The sequence below is a fragment of the Protopterus annectens genome, chromosome 1.part1 (assembly GCF_019279795.1).
Source record: "Protopterus annectens isolate FY-2018-M chromosome 1.part1, PAN1.0, whole genome shotgun sequence".
NCBI lineage: Eukaryota > Metazoa > Chordata > Ceratodontiformes > Protopteridae > Protopterus > Protopterus annectens.
This window is the reverse complement of record NC_056726.1, coordinates 992,988,216-993,011,051: the sequence shown is the minus strand read 5'-3', so window position 1 is coordinate 993,011,051 and position 22,836 is coordinate 992,988,216. Positions and strand designations below refer to the sequence as shown.

At 42.0% G+C, this 22,836-nt stretch overlaps 1 protein-coding gene across 2 annotated transcripts in view; it reads right to left on the bottom strand.

Moving 5' to 3' along the window:
• The window catches only part of MBOAT7 (membrane bound O-acyltransferase domain containing 7), a 303,330-nt gene that overhangs the window by 117,847 nt on the left and 162,647 nt on the right, over nt 1-22,836 (bottom strand). Inside the window, exon 7 of one of the 2 annotated variants that reach the window (XM_044079454.1) lies at nt 3,163-3,345. In XM_044079454.1, coding sequence (XP_043935389.1) covers nt 3,163-3,345 — 183 coding nt within the window. Of the gene's footprint in view, nt 1-3,158; nt 3,346-22,836 lie in introns of those variants that run through there. The other variant, XM_044079462.1, reaches the window with a different exon arrangement.

The following is a 22,836-nucleotide window of genomic DNA, read 5'->3' as shown; positions in this document are numbered from 1 at the left end:
TCAGGCACAGACTCTGAGGGGCCCTCAGAAAGTTGGGGACCACTCATGGGGGGTGTCCTCAGGCCTTCGAGCTCCGCTGCCCACTGATAGGGGGGCATCAGAGGCTCTAGCCGGGGTGTATGGGGACGGAGTGACCGATCCAAGTGATGTCAGTGACGACCTGGCCAGTGTGCTCCTCATGGCCTCGAAGGTGGCCCCCCCCGAATCAGAGGACTGACCCATCTCCGAGACCACAACCGGGGTCGGGGTCCCCCTAGCCGAAGCCCCGAGAGGGAGACTTTGAGCCGACAGAAGTCCCGATGCATCCCCCTCGGGCCTGACCGAGGAAACCTGAGTGCTGAAACCAGATGACTGAACTGAAATGGTTGGAGCCGCCGTCGGCTCCGATAAACCCGCCAGGGGTATTGGAGCTGGCACAAGGACATCACTCGGCACCGAGCACTCCGGCTCTGACAACACAGAGGTGCTCTGAGGAGGAATCATCGGTACTGACAGGGGGCAGGCTCCAGAGCAGACTGGGTCGGAGCCGAAAACAATTTGGCTAACACCGGCGATTGAAGGAGCCTCTGGACCACCCTATCCACATCCAAATCAGACCACCTTGAGGATTTGGAGGAAAGTGAAGGAGATGGGGATCTCCTACCTATGGACTCCTGCCTAACACTGGGTGAACGGCTCCGAATTGGCTCCAAAAAGATCGGAGCCGAGGTCGACTCCAGTACCACAGATACCTCCTGCGGCCCAGAGGACAATGGAGCAGAGGAGGCAGTATCCAAAACAGAGAGCTTGTCCTGCGGCTCCGAAGCCAAAGGAACCGAGGAGGTAGTAACTACTTTCAAAATCTTCTCCGGGGGCTCCGAAGAACTGGATGGAGCCGGAGATCTTTTCTTAGTTCTGGTAGATTTAGACTTGCCAGTAGAAGCAGCAGACTCTAGATCCTATTCAAAGGCGGGCTTAACTAGGCCCTTCAAAATCAGTTTATTTTTCCTTTCCTGCAGCACCCTAGAGCTGAAGGAATGGCAGACACTGCATGATTCTTGTAGGTGAATCGCACTAAGGCAATAAACACAGATGGCATGCCCATGTGTAATCGACATTTTGTAAGCACATTTAGAGCATTTTTTAAACCCGGAGGGTTTATGCTCCTTCAACATGTCAGACAAAAAACAAACACTCAACAACCAACAGTAGGAAGGCTTGAAACACTACTGGACACAGGAACTCTAACTTAAACGTTCCCTAGAGAAGAAAAACTGACAAAAACAAACTACAGAACGATTTACGACGGAGAGGACTAGGTCCCTCTAAATTAAACGGGCCTAGCCCGCCAAACACAAGGGAAACCACACACACTCTCCAAAAACTAAACCGAACAGGCTCACACACAAAACACAATATAGCTATGAAAATAGCTTTTTTATATAAAGGAGAAGTACAAAAACTGTAGAAAGTTTAAAGTGTACACAGCCACAGCAAAGCGTGGGACCACGTCCTAACTCAACGAGCGGCAAATGAGATCTGGGGGTTGGGGCGAGCTGCATCCGTAATGAATGTAGGCAAGATAGGACCACATAACATCCATAGTTTTACTCCCGTTTTCTAAATCAATGGCAATATCACCTACTGGTTAAAAAAAATATCACCTACTGGTTAAAAAAAATATCACCTACTGGTTAAAAAAAATATCACCTACTGGCTAAAAAAAATATTACCTACTGGCTAAAAAAAATATCACCTACTGGCTAAAAAAAATATCACCTACTGGTTAAAAAATATCACCTACTGGTTAAAAAATATCACCTACTGGTTAAAAACAATATCACCTACTGGCTGACCAAATCAAAAGATGCGCCACTGGAGCATTAAGTAATTTAGCTCTGACATCCTCCTCGTAAGGAGTCTATATCATATATTCGAAATTCCAAAATGTCGAACACCACATGTTCAAACCATTTCAAATATTGAAAACATCGAACGCTTAGAATAGCAAATTTTTCCCAGGGAAAAAAATTGCTGTTCTGAGAAACAAACACAACACAAGCACACCAAAATAAATAAACCACACACACATACACAAAACCCAACCCCACACTAAATCACACACACATTACCAACTATCCACTTACCTTAACATGTACCCTAACTCTAAGGTCCGTAACTATCGCACACATACCCTACGAAACTATACACAAACAAAGCAATAAATATACACACATACAGTTAACAAAACACAACCCTACACTACACCATACATACATTACTAACTATCCACTTACCTTAACCCGCACCTTAACCCTAAGGTCCATAACTCTCGCACCACAGTGGAGGAAAGAGCGAAGCCACAGACTGGTCCACCGAAATCTTGCCCTAGGTAAGATTTCGATGTTCTGGGGTTTCGCTATTTTCAACATTCAATGTTTTGGGTTCGATGTTTTGAAGTTCAGCATTTTACGTGTTCGGAATTGTGATATCAACCCCCCATAAGACTCTTAAACCATGCAAGTTTTCATAGTGCTGCTCCCAATATGGCAGCCCTTGATGAAGCTGCTAAAGCATCATATGCACATTAAATCCTGTTACCTACTGTTACTGTTTAGTAACACTGTATCCTTGTCAAAGGATAAAGAATGCAGACCAACCTTTGCACTCTGTGTTTAATGTAGATGGTAAAGAATAATCCGGCTTATTAAGAATGGTATTAAACGCTGCCGATCCAACAGGGGCTTGTACACTCAGTCAGCTTTTTTAGGGGGCAGGGGCAATGACGATTAGTTTGTAAAAGATCACAAACACTGTTACAAAGTGGTAGATCTATATAGTACTTCAAATATAGGAGAGACAACATTCCTTTATACCTCTTATAAGTGGAACAGGGATTTCCCAAATAAGGTTCAAAAAAATTCTCCCACAGAATTCAAAGTATCCATAAAAAAATATTTTCAGGTAAAACTCCTGAAAACTGACAGGAAGAATCTGTTTTCTCACAATCCCAAGAAATAGAAGTAATATGAAGAAAGGTGCTACCACTATTCTACGGTTTTAAACTGGAGGAATGCAGAATATGCATGTGGCTAAAATTATGGACAAGTGCAGAGCAATACCAACATGCAAAACTGACGGACACATCATCTGTAACATGGAAGGATGTGCTGTGCAACTTACTTGAAGATAAAGGACTTTACTGGTGCGTTCCTGTAGATGTACTGTGCCAACCACCACTGAACACTCATGTTCCAGTAACGCATGCCATGTTTCACTTTCACGCAGAAGTCGGTGTTGTAGCAGTCTATGTTTTTAATGGTCTCATAATCATATTGCACTACTTCTGATGATTCATCAGCAGCCCTAAAAGGGAAAGACAGATAGAAATACAATGAGAAAATAGGCACATCAGCCATTCACTAGGTTTACATCTATCCTTTGTTGCACTTTGTATTACTACATCCTGTGAAAGGTAATAAACCCTGAAATCTCACTACCTGGAAAGAATGGGATGATAATATAACCATAACCTATTCTTATGACAATACTTCTAGAGTGCCCTCAAACACTACACTCCTTTCAGAAGTTCTGAATATGGCACTTGTAATACTATCTACATTGGCTTATATGTGGAGAAGAAAAAACAAAATGTAATAACCATGCCATATTCATCCTGGCTGCAGAGTGGCTCAGGTGGTTCAGTTCCCAGCTGGGGTGTCTTTTGTGCAGAATCTGCATGTTCTCCTTTTGTTCATGTGGGTTTTCTCCCACACTCCACTGACACACAGTAGGTGGACTGGACACACTAAATTGGCCACACTTGTGATTGTGCTTGCATGTGTGTGGCATGGAAGAATAGCTGTGGCAGGGCTAGCCACCTGATGCTGAGAACCTTGGCTCTAGACTGTCAGACATCCCAACCCCACGTGCAAAAATGAGAAAAACAGGTTATGGATGGATGGATTCATCCTGCCCTCCATATAAAAGGGGAGTAGTAACATACTACCTTCTTGTACATTTTCATTTGGCACCCACAGCTCTTTATGGCATTATGACACTATCTGAAACTGGATCCCTTAAATGAATGGGTTAGCCTAGCTCATATATACACGGTTACTGGCATAATGACTCCCAGACCAGTGGGAGTACATTTTTTTCAATGTGATCATTCGGTACTACAAGTACCAGTTCTGGATCTTCCAGTACATTCTGCATACCTCTGAAAACAATTACACCACAGACAAAGGTCATTAAATCCTTCCCTGTGATATAAATGGTAATATAATTTCACGGCAGATAATGTTTGGTAGCATTTCCCTATAGAGTAATAGATGCACATTATATGGCAATAAATATATGGTATACTGAAAATGCATCATTTTAGGAGTAATTTAAACCCATCACAAAAAAGTGAATTTATCACAAAATTAAGGTAGGTGAAAGACTGTTGATGCATTATGTAGTGCTGAAACCTACTTTACTCATACAATCAGATCTGATACTTTACATTTAATTTTAATACCAGCAACCAAAAGTTTCATATTAAGACCTGACAGTCTCACAAATTTCATGCTAAAGCACACTAATAAAAAATATGACATTTTGTCTCAATTTGCTGGTTTTATCTAATTTTCAAGCACATCTGTGTTTACTATGATTTATTGTGACAAGACTGAGAGTGACTTTTGGCTTTTCCCGGTTAGGGGTCGCCACAGCGGAACTCTGGTCCGCTCTTGATTGGCAGTGGACTTTTACAGTGCCGAGTTGCCAGCCCAACCTTCAACGAAGGCACGCCCATTCACGCTCGCACCTACCTGCATGTCTTTAACGTCACTCGACCGTGGGGAGAACATGCAGACTCCACACAGAAGGCGCTCCAGCCGAGAATCGAACGGGAGAACCTCTTGGTGTGAGGCGACAACGCTACCTAATGCTTGATTGGAGTTCCTTTACTAAATGCATACTGGCTTCACTGAATTACTTAGGAAGGACCATAACTATCAAGGGTGCCTCATTACAAGGAACATTTTTCATTTTGGGTCTTAAAAGAACATGTTTCTCAAAGTTCCATACTGAAAGGGTCTGTCACACATTCAGTCATAGGAATGTTTTAGCTGATATCTATGGTAAATTGTAATGAATCATATTAGTTCATTAAAATAACTTTTTATAACTGTAAAGTAGCACACTTTAACCTTTCTGTGAGCTTCCTAGTTGAAATTGTTAGTAAGCGGTTACATTTTGTCCATTTGTTCCACATTATTAGACCTAGTGTTCCTCATTTTGGGTATGGAAAGTTGGGAGCTATGAGAAGGGACTTCACTTTTTATCAACCTTGCCATCCAAGTTTTCAGAATTTCTGTCACACACACACACACACACACACACACACACACACACACACACACACACACACACACACACACACACACACACACACACACACACACAGCTTCCGTCTCTTAGTGATTTGTGTCAAAGGTCTAAGCATCCAAACTTCATGCCAGCATTTTTTCCTTACACCAGTATTTTTAACATCTCTTTAATGAGGTGAGAAAGAAATTAAAACATCCTGTTCTCCCTTTCCAGGCACAAGTGGGTATTAAAAGCACTGTACTGAACTTATTAGCGCTTAACAAATGAGTTTGCATTGTTTCAAAAGCTAGAATATAACATACTAGGATGGTCCAGTAAACAGCATCACATCACCTCTGGGTGCCAGCCAGTGTTATCCATCACTAATGCAGCACAGAATTTATCCTTTTTTAGGGACTAAAAACAACATGTGAAAGGGCAGCTGTGGGAAACAAAATGTCTCTGTTTATTTGCCTAGGGATGTAGCTCAGTGGAGTAAAAAAAACAAATTTGCCACTTGTTATTCACATTTTCATAAATGAGTGAGTTGCATATTATTCAGGGGCCTGAGGGATAAAGCCACGAGTGTGGCCCAGGAAACCCACATTTCTTTTTCAGCTTGGGTGACTGATAGACCAATAGGGAGGAATGAACAATACCATCCCTAGAGGGTGGGTGGTGATGTGGGCATCTCCAGTAATGATCCCCGGGGAGGCTCGGGGCATAATGTAGTGGAAGGTTTGGTCATAAGACATGCTGCATGCCAGAACATAACTGCGCTACTGTGGCGGCAGGGTGATATGTTACAATGTCCTCTATTGCATATCCACCCCTATGGATGCAACCACAGTCACCAGGGAGGGGGAGGTCTCTGGCAGGCAAAAGACTTTCCCTGGCTTAATGGATGACACTGCAACCTTCCTAGATATCCTTAGGAACAACACTGGATGGCAGAAAAGAAGCATTAGTCCATGGGTAAAACAGACTAGCCAAGTAGACCCAGAGATGGATGTGAGAAATTGGGAAGGCTGTCCGAATGATGAGACCAGAAAGCATTACTCAGGGGGTATCTTATAAAATATCATAAGGGACAGGCAAATTAATGTCCATGTAAAGTGCTCTACACTGGAGAAGCTGTTAATTGCTTGTTGATCACTATAAAGGTATGCGAATAGTTACATACATACATATAATGCTATTGCAAAAAATCAAGCGCCTTAGAAACAGCTCTCAACTGCTATGATTTAAGGCCAGAGCTATGATTTTCAGCATCATATTTTGCTTTGCTACTCAGATGTACTCATTTTCTTTTGAATTTCTTCAATAAAGAGAGATCTGTTCAATGGGTATCTAAAGACCTTCTGTTTCAAAAAAATTGAAAGGGCTCCTCTTCTAGCCATCTGCTATGATTTTTTAAAGGTCAGTACTATGATCTTTAATTTTCAGAGTTTGAGCAGTATGCTTGCAAACCACCGGATGGAATCTGTTAAAAATCACAGATGGAGCTGGGGAAAACTGTCACTGCCATTTGTACTATAACTTGGAGATTATGACAGAGTGCTATCTGTATTGTTAATTAAGTAATAAAAACAGCTGAAGACTTGAAAAGTACAGTTTTGTACCTACCATAAATGTAGATGTTCGAGGATCCACATTGCTGCAGTCCTAACTATTGGGTAGTCCGCTGTCCAGTCGGCCCGAATACCAAAGTATATGGCTGACGTCGGTCACGGCGCATTAGACTGACGTCAGTACGTCAGGGTACTAATGCGCATGACCGACATCATATCCTCAGTCTTTTCTTGCCCCAGATGTCAGAAGACCCTAAAAAGACAAGGCCAAAACCAAAACACACCAAACATACCTGCACCAAAAACATATACAAAATATACAAAGGTACCAGAATATAATCTCACCTACACAACCACCCCTAAACACAGAGGGGAAGGAGGGAGGGTAAATTGGACTGCAGCAATGTGGATCCTCGAACATCTACATTTATGGTAGGTACAAAACTGTACTATGTTCTTCATTCCACATTGCTGCAGTCCTAACTATTGGGTAGAATCCCAAAGCAGAGGTAAGGGAGGCTGGCAAATCATAAGGAAGCAGGAGCTGATAACATGCCTTGCAAAATAGCTGTGGCAAAACCAGCCCTAGACTTAGAGTAGAGAGGAAGGTGGTAATGCTTAGAGAAAGTATGCACTGAACTCCAAGTAGCTGCCTCCAAAATATCCTTAGTTGCCACCCCTTAGAAATGCTGTTGAAGTGGCAGTAGCCCTAGTGGAATGAGGCCTAATCCCAGCTGGAATCTCTTTGCCATGATGGGAATAACAAAATGCAATGCAAAACCCAATCCACCTAGAAATAGTTTGTTTTGACACAGGCTTGCCCTTTGAACTCAAAGCAAAAGAAACAAACAACTGCTGAGACTTTCTAAAATCCTTAGTCCTGCTTAAATAATAATGCAATTGCCTGTGTACATCTAAAGTGTGCAAAATCTTTTCCCCTTTATTTTGGGGATCTGCATAGAAAGTAGGCAAATGAATAGTTTGGTTTAAAGCCACACTAGAAACCACCTTAGGCATAAAGGAAGGATTAGTACGTAATGATACCCTATCCTTATGAAAAATCAAAAAAGGCTCAACCGCCATAAGGGCCTGTAACTCAGAAACCCTTCTTGCAGAAGTAATGGCCAACAAAAAAGCAGTCTTCCATGACAAGTATTTCAGGTCAGCAGTAGCTGCAGGCTCAAAAGGTTGTAGAGTAAGTTTCTCCAACACAAAATTGAGATCCCAAGCAGGAGTAGGAGCTCTACGTGTGGGTCTTATATTCTTTGCCCCCTAAGAAATTGCTTGAATAAAGGATGTGAAAACAATGGTGGGTCACAATCATAGTGAGCTGAAATTGCTGCAGCATGAATCTTAATGGAAGAGAAAGACAAACCTTTGTCCAATAACTCAGTAAGATATTGAAGAGCCACACTCAAATTAGGCTCTGAAATCTCCAAATTCTGTGCTGCAGTCCAAAATAAAAATCTCTTCCATTTTTCTGCATACACTTTCCTTGTACTAGGTCTTCTGGCTTCCATAATCACATTTAAAACCTGTTGAGGAAGTTGAGACCTGCTGTCTTTCAAAACAGAATATGCCAGGCTGTTAGATGAAGAGTTTGAAGCTTGACATTGAGCAGATGACCGTCCCTCTGAGACAATAGGTGTGGAATCAAGGGTAAAGGCCATGGAGGCTTCCTTACCAGACTCCTCAGTAATGGGTACCAGTGCTGCCGAGGCCAATCTGGAGCTATTAAAATCATCCTTGGCTTGTCTTGTCTGACCTTTAGAAGCACCTTTGGGAGAAGAGGCAGAGGTGGAAAAGCATACACATGAAGATTTTTCCAACTGAAAGAAAGAGCATCCACTTTCCAAGCTGTGTGATGAAATCCCTTCGTGCAAAACTTTGGCAGCTGGTGGTTTAGTGGAGAAGCGAACAGATCTATGTCTGGAGTTCCCCATGACACTGTCAATTTTGAAATACATGAAGATCCAGTTTCCACTCGTGGGGATCCATGATTCGTCTGCTTAACACATCTGCTAAGGAGTTCTGTGCTCCGGCAGAAACCTTGCCTGAAGAGTTAGTTGCAAGCTGAGCGCAGTCTCCCATAAAATCATTGCTTGCCTGCACAATGGGTAAGAATGTGTTCCCCTTGTTTGTTGATGTACCACATGACAGTTGTGTTGTCTGTTAGAATCAACACCTGCCCTGGAAGAAGTAACTCCTTGAAAGCCATTAATGCAAACTGGACTGCTAACATCTCTTTCATGTTGATATGTAGATGCTGTAGTCTGGCAGGCCACTTGTCTTGTATCCACTTCCCATCTAGATGAGCTCCGCAAGCAATGTCTGAGGCATCTGTCGTTAGAATCTGACTTGCCTCTGGCCGGGTCACAGAGAGTCCCTTGTTTAGGTGACATTCCTGAGCCCACCACAAAAATTCCTTTTGAATGCAAGGTATTATTTGAATGACAGTGTCCAAATCCTGGCAGTGCTGTGTCCATAGATTTTTGAGATACCATTGTAGCTTCCTCATATGCAGTTTGGCATTGGGAAGCACCAGAATACAAGATGCCATGAACCCTAAGGCTTGAAGGACTGTCCTTGCAGTCAGCCCGGACTGAAGAGATAATTGATGGAAGTAACTGGAAAGATTCTTTTGTTTGTCCGGGGTTAGAAAGGCCATCTGGGCTGCTGTATTCAGTCTCACACCCAGAAAGCACATGTCTTGAGAGGGTACTAGACTGGACTTTATTTCGCTCACAGAATACCCTAGGCATCTTAGCACTGCTATGACATAGTCCAAATGCTGTAGAAGGTCTTCCTTTTCTTGAGCCAGAATCAGGCAGTCGCCCAAGTAAGGATAGATTTGAATTCCTTTTAGCCTGAAGTAAGCTATCACTGGAGCCAGAACCTTTGTGAATACTCTGGGCAGTAGATAAGCCAAAGGGCAATGCAGAGAACTGATAATGAGAATTTCCAGCTCGAAAACGCAGATACTTTCTGCAACTTAGTCTTATAGGCACATGAAGGTAAGCTTCCTTGAGATCTAAAGTTACCATCCAGTGATCTTTGCCCAGTAGAGGTAAAAGCTGTTGTAACGCCAACATTTTGAACTTTGGAATGTCCAGATAAGTGTTGAGGATAGATAAATCCAAAATTGGTCTCCACGTGTTCCCCTTCTTTGGTACTAGGAACAGGCGAGAATAAAATCCTAGGCCCCTTTCTGGCACAGGAACTGACTGAATGGCTCCTATTTGGAGTAACAGAGAAATTTGTCTGCGAGCCTCTGTTCTTTGTAGAGGAGGAATGTCTGGCATGCCTTTGAAAGGAGGCAAGGTATGGAAATAAAACCTGTAACCGTGGTGAATGATATCCAGAACCCATTTGTCTTGGGTAATTAAATCCCAATTTTCTTTGAAAAGAGACAGCCTTCCCCCTAGAGGTGCCGCCAGGCGAGAAGGTACTGGCAGCTGAAAAGGCAGGTCATTGGGTCTGCTTACGAAAGGACTGACCCCTGCCCTCACCAGAAGTCTGAGCAGGTGAACTCCTGTCCTAGGCCTAAAAGAACCTTGAGCTCTGCCCCTACCACGTCTAGACCTACCCCTAGACTGGGAATCATAAGCAGGATAAGTCCAACCCTTAGCAGGCCAATTTCTACTAAACTTCGGAGGCTGCACCTGCAAAAAATCCTTAACAGTTTGCATAGACTTAGCCTTGTCCTCCATTTTCTTTAAAACTGCTTCCACAGGCGAACCAAACAACACATCAGACTGCAAAGGAGCATCCAAAATCCTTGTCTTAACATGCTCAGCTAAGTTCTGATCTCTCAACCAGGCGTGCCTACGAAGAACAGAACCAGTGGCAGCCACCCTGGAGGAGGCCTGCACAGCATCAAAACCACATTGCAAGGAATGTTTACCCACTTGTTCAGACACATGAACTAAATCCTGCAACTCTTTACACTCAATACCTTCCGCCAGAGCATCCACCTTAGATTTCAACTGTGAAAGAAGATAATTCTGATATTTTAACATGTGAAACTGACAATTCAACGCCCTCATGGCTAAAGTGGAAGAAGTATACACTTTCATTCCCCATCTAACCAAAGCCCTTGCCTCTTTATCAGGAGGGACAGGATTTTTAACAACTGAGGCCTTCACACCTTTAGGCCCCTGAGAGACAGTTTCCGGGTCTGCCCTAGGACTCTTAAAAAGATACTTATGAGCGTCAGGCACCCTATAATACCTATCCGGTTTAACTGGGGCAGGAGGCAAAGAAAAAAACAAAATATTCCCCAACGGGGTACTTAGCCAACTTTGATTCGGTCTGAAACTCTGACTTCAGAAACTTTCAGAACGCCAACCTGCACTCGCAAAATTGCTTCTGCATCGGACCATGCGGCAAAAAAGACTGAGGATATGACGTCGGTCATGCGCATTAGTACCCTGACGTACTGACGTCAGTCTAATGCGCCGTGACCGACGTCAGCCATATACTTTGGTATTCGGGCCGACTGGACAGCGGACTACCCAATAGTTAGGACTGCAGCAATGTGGAATGAAGAACATCTGCTTTAATAGCAAGTGCAACCTAGTGAAATGGAATTCTGAATCTGCATTCCATTTCCACTTTTACTGAAAAATTCTCTGGAGGCTAGTGGCTGTTGTAGTCTTATTTTTACAGAGTTTTATTATTTTATGGGAAAATAGCCTTTGAAAATGCAAAAACTGTCACAGCCAGTGCTCTCCAGTCCCTTTCCTGATGTTTGGCTGTCTGCTGATATTACTTTATGACATGTAGTTGGGACAAAAGCTTTTCTTCCTCGGCTTCTGCCCTACAAGTACATTAATTTAATGTTTGTTTTAGACTGTTGACTGCTCTTCCCAATGGCATTCTTTTGCTCCCTTTTAATAGGGCATGTTTATTAGCTGGGGAAATGGTCATACATCTGCATTTATATCTGAAGTAACATTTCACTGTGTCTGTTCTCCAATTTTCATTTTCTGTCCTGTATTATAGCAGACATCAATACTTCCTGGTCAGTGCCAAATGACTGGCTCCATCAATGTCATGCTATCACCACTTTGGGTGTGATGGACTGAGTTACAGCAGGAATACAAGCAGCACTAGGTATGCTTTCAGAAAATCTGCATTTTCACTTTAAAATTTTAAGTATAAATGCCAATACAAAACTACACACTATTTAGGAGTTCCAGTGCCTAAAGATAATTACTACTAATACCTTTGAAGACTACATCTGATAAGTAGACAGCTCTGGTGGAATGGGCCTTCAGAGGGGAAGACAGGGACTTGCTGTAGAAGATATTACAGAAGTTAATAGACTTAGAGATCCAGCTGGAGATGGTCTGTTTGGTTACAAGTTTACCAACTTACCCTTATGCAAAGAGAGAAAGACCTCACCAGTTTCCTGAAAGATTTTGTCTTGTCTAGGTAAATTCTAAGTGGTCTGTGCACATCCAAGGAATGGAAGAATCTCTCACCCATGTTCTGTGGATTAGGAAAACAAGTTAGGCAAATGAACAGCCTGGTTGAATAACAGTTTACTAGTACTGCTATGGGCATAAAAGAGGGGCTAGCTCTGAAGGAGACCCTATCCTTATGAAAGATAAGGAAATGAGGCAGGGATAGACATTAGAACTTGTAGCTGAGAAACTATTCTGGCAGAGGAAAGAGCACCCAACTAGTTTCCCAGTACAAACTTTTAATGAGGCACCTGTTGTTGGTTCAAAAGTTGGTAAGATAAGTTTTTTCAAAATGAAGTTCATATCCCAGGGAGGCGGGATAGCCCTGCTAGGGGGATTCAAGTGAAGGATGCCTTTAAAGAAGTGACATCAATTCTGTAAAGCAACTGTGGCTTTAAAGGCATGCAGACAGAAATACCAGACAAGTATGCCTTGATGCCTTGGTGGAGGAATAGGCTAGTCTACTTTTGAGTAACTCAAACAAATAAGTTAGAATGATAGGAATACCCCCCCCGGGGGGGGGGGTTCATTCTTCATGAAACAGACTGAAAATCTTTCCCACTTGCAGATGTAAGACTTTCTAGTGATAGGTTTTCTTGCCTCTTGGAGTATGCCCTCTTAAAACCGGTGCTTGAAAGGGATTAAGATTATTTCACCTAGAGTCGGGCTGAAAACCTGCATGCTGGGTTGGATCAGAGCACCCTTTTTCCTGTGTAAGACCAATTTTTGGGGTAACATGTAATGATGGCCCCTGGCTAGGTGGAAAAGACAGGGGGACTAATGCTGCCTGGGCCAGAATGGAGTCACTAGGAAGATTTCTTATTTGTCCCTTTGGATCTTCAGGACAAACCTTGACATTTTTTTTGGGGGGGGGAGGGTGAAGGCATGGCATCCATCATCCAGTACTGGAACAGCTTGAGTTGTCTGTTCTGGGAGAAGACAAAGATATCTCTTTGAAGAGTACTCCACCTATGGACTATGTCCAGAAAGACTATTCTGTTCAATATCTACTTGTGAGGGTCTTCCAAGGACCTGCTTAGTCAGTCTGTGAGAAAATTGTCTTCTGAAGAAATGTAAACAGCCTACAGAGACAACTGCAAAGTGTCATGCCAGCAGGGCAAGTCTGCACAAGTGGCAGAACTTTACCCCTCCCCCATCTCTTGATGCACCACATGAGAGTGGTATTGCCTGTGAAAATCCTTAGGAGGCCCTGGTTACAGAGATGGGAAAACACTTGAAGTGTTTGACTAAGGCCCTTCATTTCCTCCACAGTGATGTGCTCCCTTATCTCTTTGGAGGGTATTGGCCTTGAACTCTTGTGAAGCCCATCCACGCACCCTAAGCCACATCTGACGCACCTGTATGAAGGTCCTGGAAAGGAACAAGTGGGCAGAAGAGGACTCGTGCACTGAACTGAACTTGAGATACTCATCACTGCAGCTCCTTCTTTAGAAAGAGTAAGAGATGGATTTGGAAGTTGGGCAGGACATAGTGCTGAGACTAAGGGGACTTCAAGTACCACTTGATCTTTCTCTTATGTAGTCTGGGAATGGCACAATGGGTAATGGAACTGCCATGTAGCTCTTAGGATACCTCTTGCTGAGATTAAATCCAGGGGAAGCAAGGACTGGACGTAGCTGGACAGGGATGGAACATTCTCCTGAGGGAGGAAGGCTGTCATCAAAAAGGTATTCAGTATGCAACCTAAGAAGATCCTGGGAAGGAGTCCGAAAAGACTTCTTGAGGTTGACAGTGAAACCCAGTCTTTTCAGAAGTGACACAGTAGAGCTGAAATGCAGTTGAAGTGTGTCCCGGGAAGAGCCCTGAATGACAAAATTGTCCAGGTAAGGACTTAATTCCACCCCTAGGCCTAGAAAACTGTATTTATTCAAGACTCTTCTGGATTCCTAGAAAGGAGGGTACTTAAAGGCCCATACTGGACTTGTCCTACCTCAACACCTTTCAGGAAGTACCAACTTTCAAGATATTCTCTTTGCAGAATCTACTTCCCTTTATCCTTCCACAAGCTTTTTTGTTGCGTCTCCAGACTTGAAGGATGCATACCTGTATGCTCCTGTACATCCCACCTGTAGGAAACTCCTCAGCTTTTCTTTTTTTTTCATTGCACTTTCTGCTTCCCATTTTGTCTATCTACTGCTCCCAGGGTCTTTAAAAAGTGACTGGCACCAGCCATTTCACATACCCCGGGGGATATAATTTTTTCTATAGTCTCTTGGGAAAGAAGGTCCTGTATGAGACATGGGATGAAGTGAACCTGGTTTGGAGGAGGGGGGGGGCTTAAGAAAGGAGTTCCCTCTAAGAGATTTTCTTTTACCTGTGTTGGATAATGGACAAGACCCACTTGTCTGTGCTGATGGATTTCCAAGCTGGGAGGGACAGAGAGAGTCTTTTGGGCAAGGAGGGTTATGGACCAAGGAAGGCAGAAGGCAGTAAACAGACAGAGACTTGTTTATCGGGAAAAAGCACTTTTCCAGGCTTTGATTCTCAGGTAGATTTAGCCTGAAACATTTTCTTGGACTGTCTTCTGCCCTTCTGCAGGGGGTTTTGTTCCCTATGAATGAAGAAGTGGGCTTGGAAGGATTATTCTTTTGATATCTAGGGGATGATGTGAAAAAATTCAGTTTGAAATTCTGCATTATTTTTCTCCTTTCCTGCAGAGTTTTGAACAGTTTGGCCACAGTACGGTCAAATAAAAGGCTCCTATATGATAGGAGGAATTATTAGCTTGGCCTTGATATCCTCAAGGAGGGACTGAACATGAAGTCAAGCAAATATGCATTTAACAGAACCAGTGACCGTAGCCTTAGAGGAAGCCTCAGCAGCATCACTGCAGCATTTAATAGAATGTCTGGCTACCCAGGTAACCTGACTGCGCACAGACACACCTGTGCTCTATGCTTGGAATCCTCTAAATTAGTCTGAGTTTTATTCATATCCCCTAGAACGGAAAAAGGGTATTGAAGGTTTTTGTCATCTATGCTTCATGATTTAAGACCCTAAAAGCCAAAACAGCAAATGTGTAAAACCTTTTGAACATACCTGTCCATGGCCCTGTAATATCTTTCTGATGGCAACACATTAGCTGCAGGTAAATGGTAGAGACTGACAAGACAGAAGGGTCTGCTACAGGTTTTTTTTTTTTGTACAGAAACTTCATACCTTCAAGGACCCGAAAAAAGGGGGGGGGGGGTCAGGGCAGGCAGAAGTGGATGCAAAGGCATCCAGGACGGATACCAAGACTAAGAAACAGGTGTGGGTTGGAGCCCCTACCTCAAGCAAATCATAGTAAGTGACCTGCTCGGACTCCATTTAAAATATTGCATCATCCTACTGATGATCTCCCAAAAGGAATATTCTTCTATGGGGAAGTTAGGGGACAAAATGTCTTCACCCTCTGAAGCAAGCCTTCCAGGGGAATGCATATGAGAAGAGCATGCTAAGAAATCTCCTTCTGAATCAGATTCCAACTCCTCCTCCTCCTCCTCCACAGATTAGGATTCATGCTGTCCATTCAGAGGAAGGAGGGGTTTGTGAAGGAGCTGACACGAAAGCAAGAGGCTTCAAAGACAAAATGTCCTTGTATAGGCCTTGTAAAAACCAAGTTATTCCTTCTCTTGCGACGTCTGAGGAGGAGGAGAAACATGTATGTCTTTTTTGTTTCTTTTCTTCAGCAGGATGTCTAACTTAACAAAAACAAGATGGTTTGTAACCCTGACAGACCTCTATTAAGATACTCAGTACCTCTTCCCTAACTAGAATTTGAGGTATGCCCTCTGGTCCCTCTAAAATGATCGCCCTAGATTCCCCATTCTCTATTGCTGCTTTAGGCTCAGTCTGATCAGACGTGTGGTTAACAGATACCATACTGGCCTGCATCTGCCAGGGTCACAGTAGTAGCACCAGAGGAGGAGTCTGACATTCCTTAGATTCCTAATGTATCTCAGAGGGAATGTCCAAATTGGACTGGCCAGGTGAAGACTCCGGTTTCAGTTTCTTGAAGGCAAGCAGGACATCAGAGACCAAGGGTTCTACTATCTTGCTTTGTGGCAGATGCTACAAACATAGGGTCTCTAAATAAGTAAACCAACACAGCTGAAACGGAGCAGGAAAAACGGTACTTCAAACGACCAAAAATAAGGAAATTTATTAAAGTTTGTTAAAATGAAGTGCTTTTCGTCTGGTTTAATGACAGACTTCTTCAGACAATTACTTCTAAAAAAGGCTTGCTATATATACACACAGTTGCAAGGAGAACCCAATCAACAGGCAAAAAGCAATTAAACAATTAAGCAATGAACTACTACATACTGTTTTTTAAAAAGGCAGCCACAAATTCATAGCAGCAACAAAAAGTGATGCATGACAATTATGAGTCAAGAATGCTCCAACTTTTGGACTGTCCCTCTTATTCACTTAGTTCGAGATCCGAAATTAATGGCCCTTATAAAACCATAAAGGACAGTATCGAAGAGATGTTCATTGAAGGCCAAATTGACCAGAACACCTTCAACTTCATGAGTACATCTTATCCAAGATTTCCCTACTTGTTTGGAATACCTAAGCTGCACAAGGACGTTGTCAACCCTCCAATGCGTCCACTCTTGGACGGTAGAGGATCACCTACGTACCCTTGTGCAAAAGTGGTAGATGTCATTCTACAGAAATACTTGGTGAAAATCAACCACATATGTAAAGATTCTTGGTCTTTTCTTGACATTAAAAATCTCGTCTTTAGCAGTAACTACAACTTCCTCACGGTCGATGTTAAAGACCTGTATACATGTATACCACACGACATAGCTTTGGAATGGGTCAGTCAATTTATGAGAAGGAATGGAGGTGAAAATGTTGAGATATCTTTAGTCAATGAATTATTGGTCTTGATACTTGAGAACAACTACTTCATGTTTGCTGACAACTTTTATCTACAAGTTGGCGTCGCCATGGGTTCACCTTGTGGGGCAAGTGTAGCCAATTCAGTAATGGCCAACTGGGAAGACCTCCTTGTCTTTAATAATTGTAGCTTTAGAGACAGGTTCATTTACTACAACCGCTACCTCGATGACATCATTATAGTAGTAGATGGTAACGCCACAATCAGTGAACAAATTGTAGATTATTTGAATGCGACTAATTTTCTCCAGTTCACATCTACTTTTAACACCATGTCCATTGCCTATTTGGACATTCAGCTGAAGAAAAACATTGAACTTCAGAGACTTACAGCTAGTATTCATAAAAAGAGTACTTACTCAAACTCTTTCTTGCATTATACAAGCTGTCATCTGTATCATCAAAAGCGAGCTGTGGTCAAAGGCCAACTAGTTAGAGCAGCCCGTATTGTTACGCTCAACCAGGATTTCCTCGATGAATGTACTTTTATTAAAAACATGTTCCTTCATCGAGGATATCCTGACAGCTTGGTCAACAACATTGTAGAAGAAGTGGTCCAAAAATGTGATAAACGTATTTATAGACCTATTCTAGACTAGGTCCACTTCGACCAACATACTATTCTTGACTTAGATCCATATCCTTCTCAAAGGTCTAAATCCATTTCTGACCCACTTAACGAAAGCTCCATGTTTACAACAACTTACAGTACAAACAGTAGGGATTGTCTTGAGATTTTATACAAAAATTGGGCGGTACTTATGACTGATCAGGGTTTGTGTCAGAAATTGGGGATCAAACCAAAAGTGATTTTTAGGAGAGCAAAAAACTTAAAAGACTTGTTTGAGTGTCAAAAGAGACCTACAAGTAGAGTGGTGGGTATGTATAAATGTCAAAGTTGCAATTTTTGCAAGTATATTACAGAATCTAACAGGTTCAAACTTGAACTTGAAGACTATACTTACAACTTGAAATATACGGTTAACTGCAACTCGAAAATGGTGGTCTACCTGGCCCAGTGCGCAAGTTGTCTTGCATTTTATGTAGGCAAGACGGAGCGCCGTCTCAGAGACTGCATTTACCAGCATTCTTATGCAATTAGATAAAATAAACATGACAACGCTCTAGCAAAACATATTTCTTTTTCCTAACCATTCCTTCAAATTCATGGTCATCGACCAGGTTATAGCAAGTGAAAGAGGTGGCCCAACAGGTTTTAAATTAGAGGAATTAGAACTGCTTTGGCAGATTAGACTTACTGCCTTCAACGCCCCTGGTCTCAATGAAAACTGCTCAATAAGCAGCATTTTGAAAATTAAGAGTTTATGTAGATGACAACTTTGTTTGTACATGTCTATTGCTAGTAGACTTTTCATCCTGGTAAATGCTTGTGTGTTTACTAATTTTTTAGTTTCTTAGTTTTTTATTCACTTAAGCCTTTTATAATGTCATTACTTTTAAATATGTTTAAACATTTGTGACTTTTTACTGTTTCTTATAGTCAATATTATTGAATTACATCTTTGTCTTTAGCTTTTCTGAAGTCAAAGTTATATTAATTTAATAGGTGTGGTTTTGACAAAATAGTTTTAGTAACAAATGCTAATGCATCACTTTTTGTCGCTGCTATGAATTTGTGGCTGCCTTTTTAAAAAACAGTATGTAGTAGTTCATTGCTTAATTGTTTAATTGCTTTTTGCCTGTTGATTGGGTTCTCCTTGCAACTGTGTGTATATATAGCAAGCCTTTTTTAGAAGCAATTGTCTGAAAAGTCTGTGTCATTAAACCAGACGAAAAGCGCTTCATTTTAACAAACTTTAATAAATTTCCTTATATTTTTGGTCATTTGAAGTACCGTTTTTCCTGCTCCATTTCAGCTGTGTTGGTTTACTAGTTCGCGTTTAATTTACTTGTCTCTAAATAAGTACTTGAGGAGGAAAGTCTGTTTTTTGGGATAAATGACTGGCAGATATTACAGTTTTTGTAATTGTGCTCAGCCCCCAAACGAAACAGACACAGGGAGGGGAAATCTTTATAAGGGATTTAGCTACTGCAGTCACACTTCCCCTTCTTAGCTGACAAGAACAAATTTTAAGTAAAAAGGCAAGGGACAAAAAAGAAGGCTCCCCAAAAGGGTACTATTCTCAGCAAGTCTAGGCAGTAGCAGCGGCAATGACAACATGGTATTCAGACAGATGAGAGTGAAGATCTTGCATTCAGACTAGCAACAAGATAGACTGAGAATCCTATATCCATGTGTTGCTTATGTGCCCTTACCCCCACGAGCTGAGGTCAAACACTGGATGTATGGTGCATCAGGTAGCTTTTGGCTTTGGTATGCTAACTGGACATCAGGTTACCTCAGGCAGGATAACCCATACATTTTGGAATACTGCAACAGGATTTCAAGAAAGAATATATATCATGTTTCTTAATGACAGGTTTAGGTGAAAGTGATTTGGAAGAAGAGGTGGATGACCCTTGTTCTAATTTCCACAATTTTTGAGCTGGTAAATTCTAAAAGCCTTTCTTCAGTGACACTTTAAATCTGTCCACAAATGGATAGTAAATTTCTTGAAGGGGAGGGGGGTTGTTTATACATATATTCTTACAGAAAATAATTTAGGCATGTTCAGTGACAAAGTGTGTGCCATCAGGAATAAGACAGTGGTACACATGTGAAACCACAAGGTTTATAATCTGGCAAGCTTTAAGACTCCTTGTAATAAAGATGTATTTTGTGAGTTACCAAGGGCATATTCTAGTTTTGGAATCAATAATGCTCCATAGGTCAGGAACTCTGTAAACAGATGACTTAAGAAGATCTCTTAGAAGTGCCATCAATCACTGACTTAGTTACAGATGAAACGACTATTAACTGTCTACTGAACCAAACACAAAGCTCAGTAAAGCTAAGTTATTTTGTAAGGAGTTTTCTATTTCTGCGATTTTAGTGTCTTATTTCTTTTATTTTGAATTTGTTAACCTGGGTAGAGCACTGATCCCACTGGACCCATTTCAGTTTCATCCCAGGGAAAACACAACAGACGCATAACATTATATACAGAGTGAAAGACAAAATATAATACATACATAAATTATACACAAAGTGAGTATCACAGCTGGCTTGAAAGTATAAAAGCAACAGATAAATGACATTACATACAGATTGACTGAAAAAACAGATTGGCATTAGAGAATCACAATTAAAAACAGAATCAGAGCAAGGTATATTCACAGGTTCATAGGTGTGTACAAGGCTAACAACCACAAGGGCCTTTTTAAGCTTAGCCATGCATCCTAAATCTTTGACAATTTCTGGTACCCTTCATAAGTGTAAGCAGAAGTTTGGGGGATGAACCAGTTGCAAGCAGGGATCTGGGGGATGAACCAGTTGCAAGCAGGGATCTGGGAGATGAACCGTCTGCTTGTGTTCATTAGAGACACAGGTGCCAAACCATGGATGAGTTTCCTGTTCCCCATACAATTGTCCAAGTTACATCTGAATTACTGCAGGTTACAGAGGAACTCTGCTTCACATGAATGGGATACCTGTCACTCTAGCAGGTCCTGCTTATATCACAGGCAAGGTTTAATTCTTTAGAATAGGTAATTCTGGTGGTGCTGTTGGTTTTGTGGATATGCAGGAGGTCCACCAGGGTGGGGTCTGACAATGCCTTGTATGCCGGCCATAGATCTCACCTCAAAAGCTTGTAGGACACAGAATACAATGATAGGGCTTTGAGGCAGTCTACATAGGCCATTTTATTTATTTATTTATATATTTGTTTAATATTTGTTAAGTGAAAGTCAGACTTGGAACTAAGCCAATTTTCAGCGGAGGCCTGAGGAAAAACACTCCAGTTGCATGTCTTTGTAATGTGGGAGGAAACCAGAGTACCCGGAGGAAACCCACACGAATGCAGGAAGGACATGCAGATTCCACACAGAAGGCTCTCCAGCTGAGAATCAAACCAGAGAACCTCTTGCTGTGAGGCAACACTACCGGTGCATCACTGTGCCTGGTTAGGTACACATCAAAGGGGGCACTGTACTTGATCACAGATCTGATGAATGATGACTACAATGGAACGATAACCTCCATGGACCTAGATGCCAAACCTTTGTTTATTGTGCAACACAGAATGATTTCCTCACTAATGTAGACACATGATTGTCAAAGAATAGATTACCATATGTGTGTGTCTCCAAGTTCCTGAAAACTGGGTCGACAAGGCAGGCAAAAGCATACTAAGCTTCAAACTAAATCTTAAGAATGACCAGTAACATCTCACTTAGTAATCTGAGCTGCCTATTAAGAATGTGAGTGGAAGAAAAGAAGCCCTCAAAATAAACAGGACTCGGGCACTGTAGAGCATAGCAGGTAAGAGTTGTAATTTAAAATAATGCCATCTCAAGAAGTAACTAGTGCCAATCATGCAGCACATTAGCAAATATAACAGGTGTAAGATGTACTGGTCTATACCCTTGTGGTAGGATTCTGTACCCACTAGAGTTGGGCAAGATCCCTACTGCCAAGCTCTAAAACAGTGAGATACAGTAATCCAACCAGAAAGGCATTTTTTTTTATGAATTACTGTAGCCAGATCCAAAAAAAAAAAAAAAAAAAGAATTACTGCCTACATCACTTTTTTATTTTGAAGATCAAAACATAATCTGGGTCATTTGCACTGACATCAAGTAGGAACTGGCCCATTAAAGGCATCAGCCTGCCACAAGAGGTGTTTCTCAAATCAAATCCCAGTAATGGACAAGCTCCATAACAGAAGGTAAAACTCGGAGGAACTCCTGCATGAAACAATGAAACTGCATATTACTAAAAGGAACCCGTAAATGTTCTGTTCACCTGTCCGTCACAATGTTAGTCAAAACCGGCCAAGCGTAAAGATCAGTTCTAACTAATGCACTTTTGACTTTGAGATTAAACTGAGTTCATGACTGGGCATAGAAGATTGGACAAGAAAAAGAAGTTGTCTTACCATAACGTTCCATCTGTATTGTTGATCCTTGTTCAGTCATTACGTATGAGCATCTGTTCAGACCTCGGAACAGAGCCGGCCATCTTCCAAGCTCGCATCAGCTACAAACTCTTGAGCTAAACTCTTACCCAGAATTCCCATCTACCCGTTACCTCAGATTGAGTTTGCAAGTCAAAAGAAGGCAGAGGCTATCTCTGGTCAAATGACCTAAGAGAACCGGATGGTGAAATCCACTAGAAGCCACAGGAGGGGGAAGGAGGGAGGGTCGTAATGACTGAACGAGGATCAATAATACAGAGGGAACGTTATGGTAAGACATAACTTCTTTATCTGATATAGTTAATCTTGGTTCATTCCTTACGTATGGGACAGAGTCCCCAGCTACCTCTATTCCTGGGAGGCTCTCATGGAAGGACATTCCTAAGCACCATAGAACCAAAAGATGCTCTTCCCCTGGAGGCCAAATCCAATTTGTAATGATTGATGAAGGTATGAGGTGTAGCACAAGTTGCAGCTGCACAGATGTCATGTAAAGAAGTTCTGGCA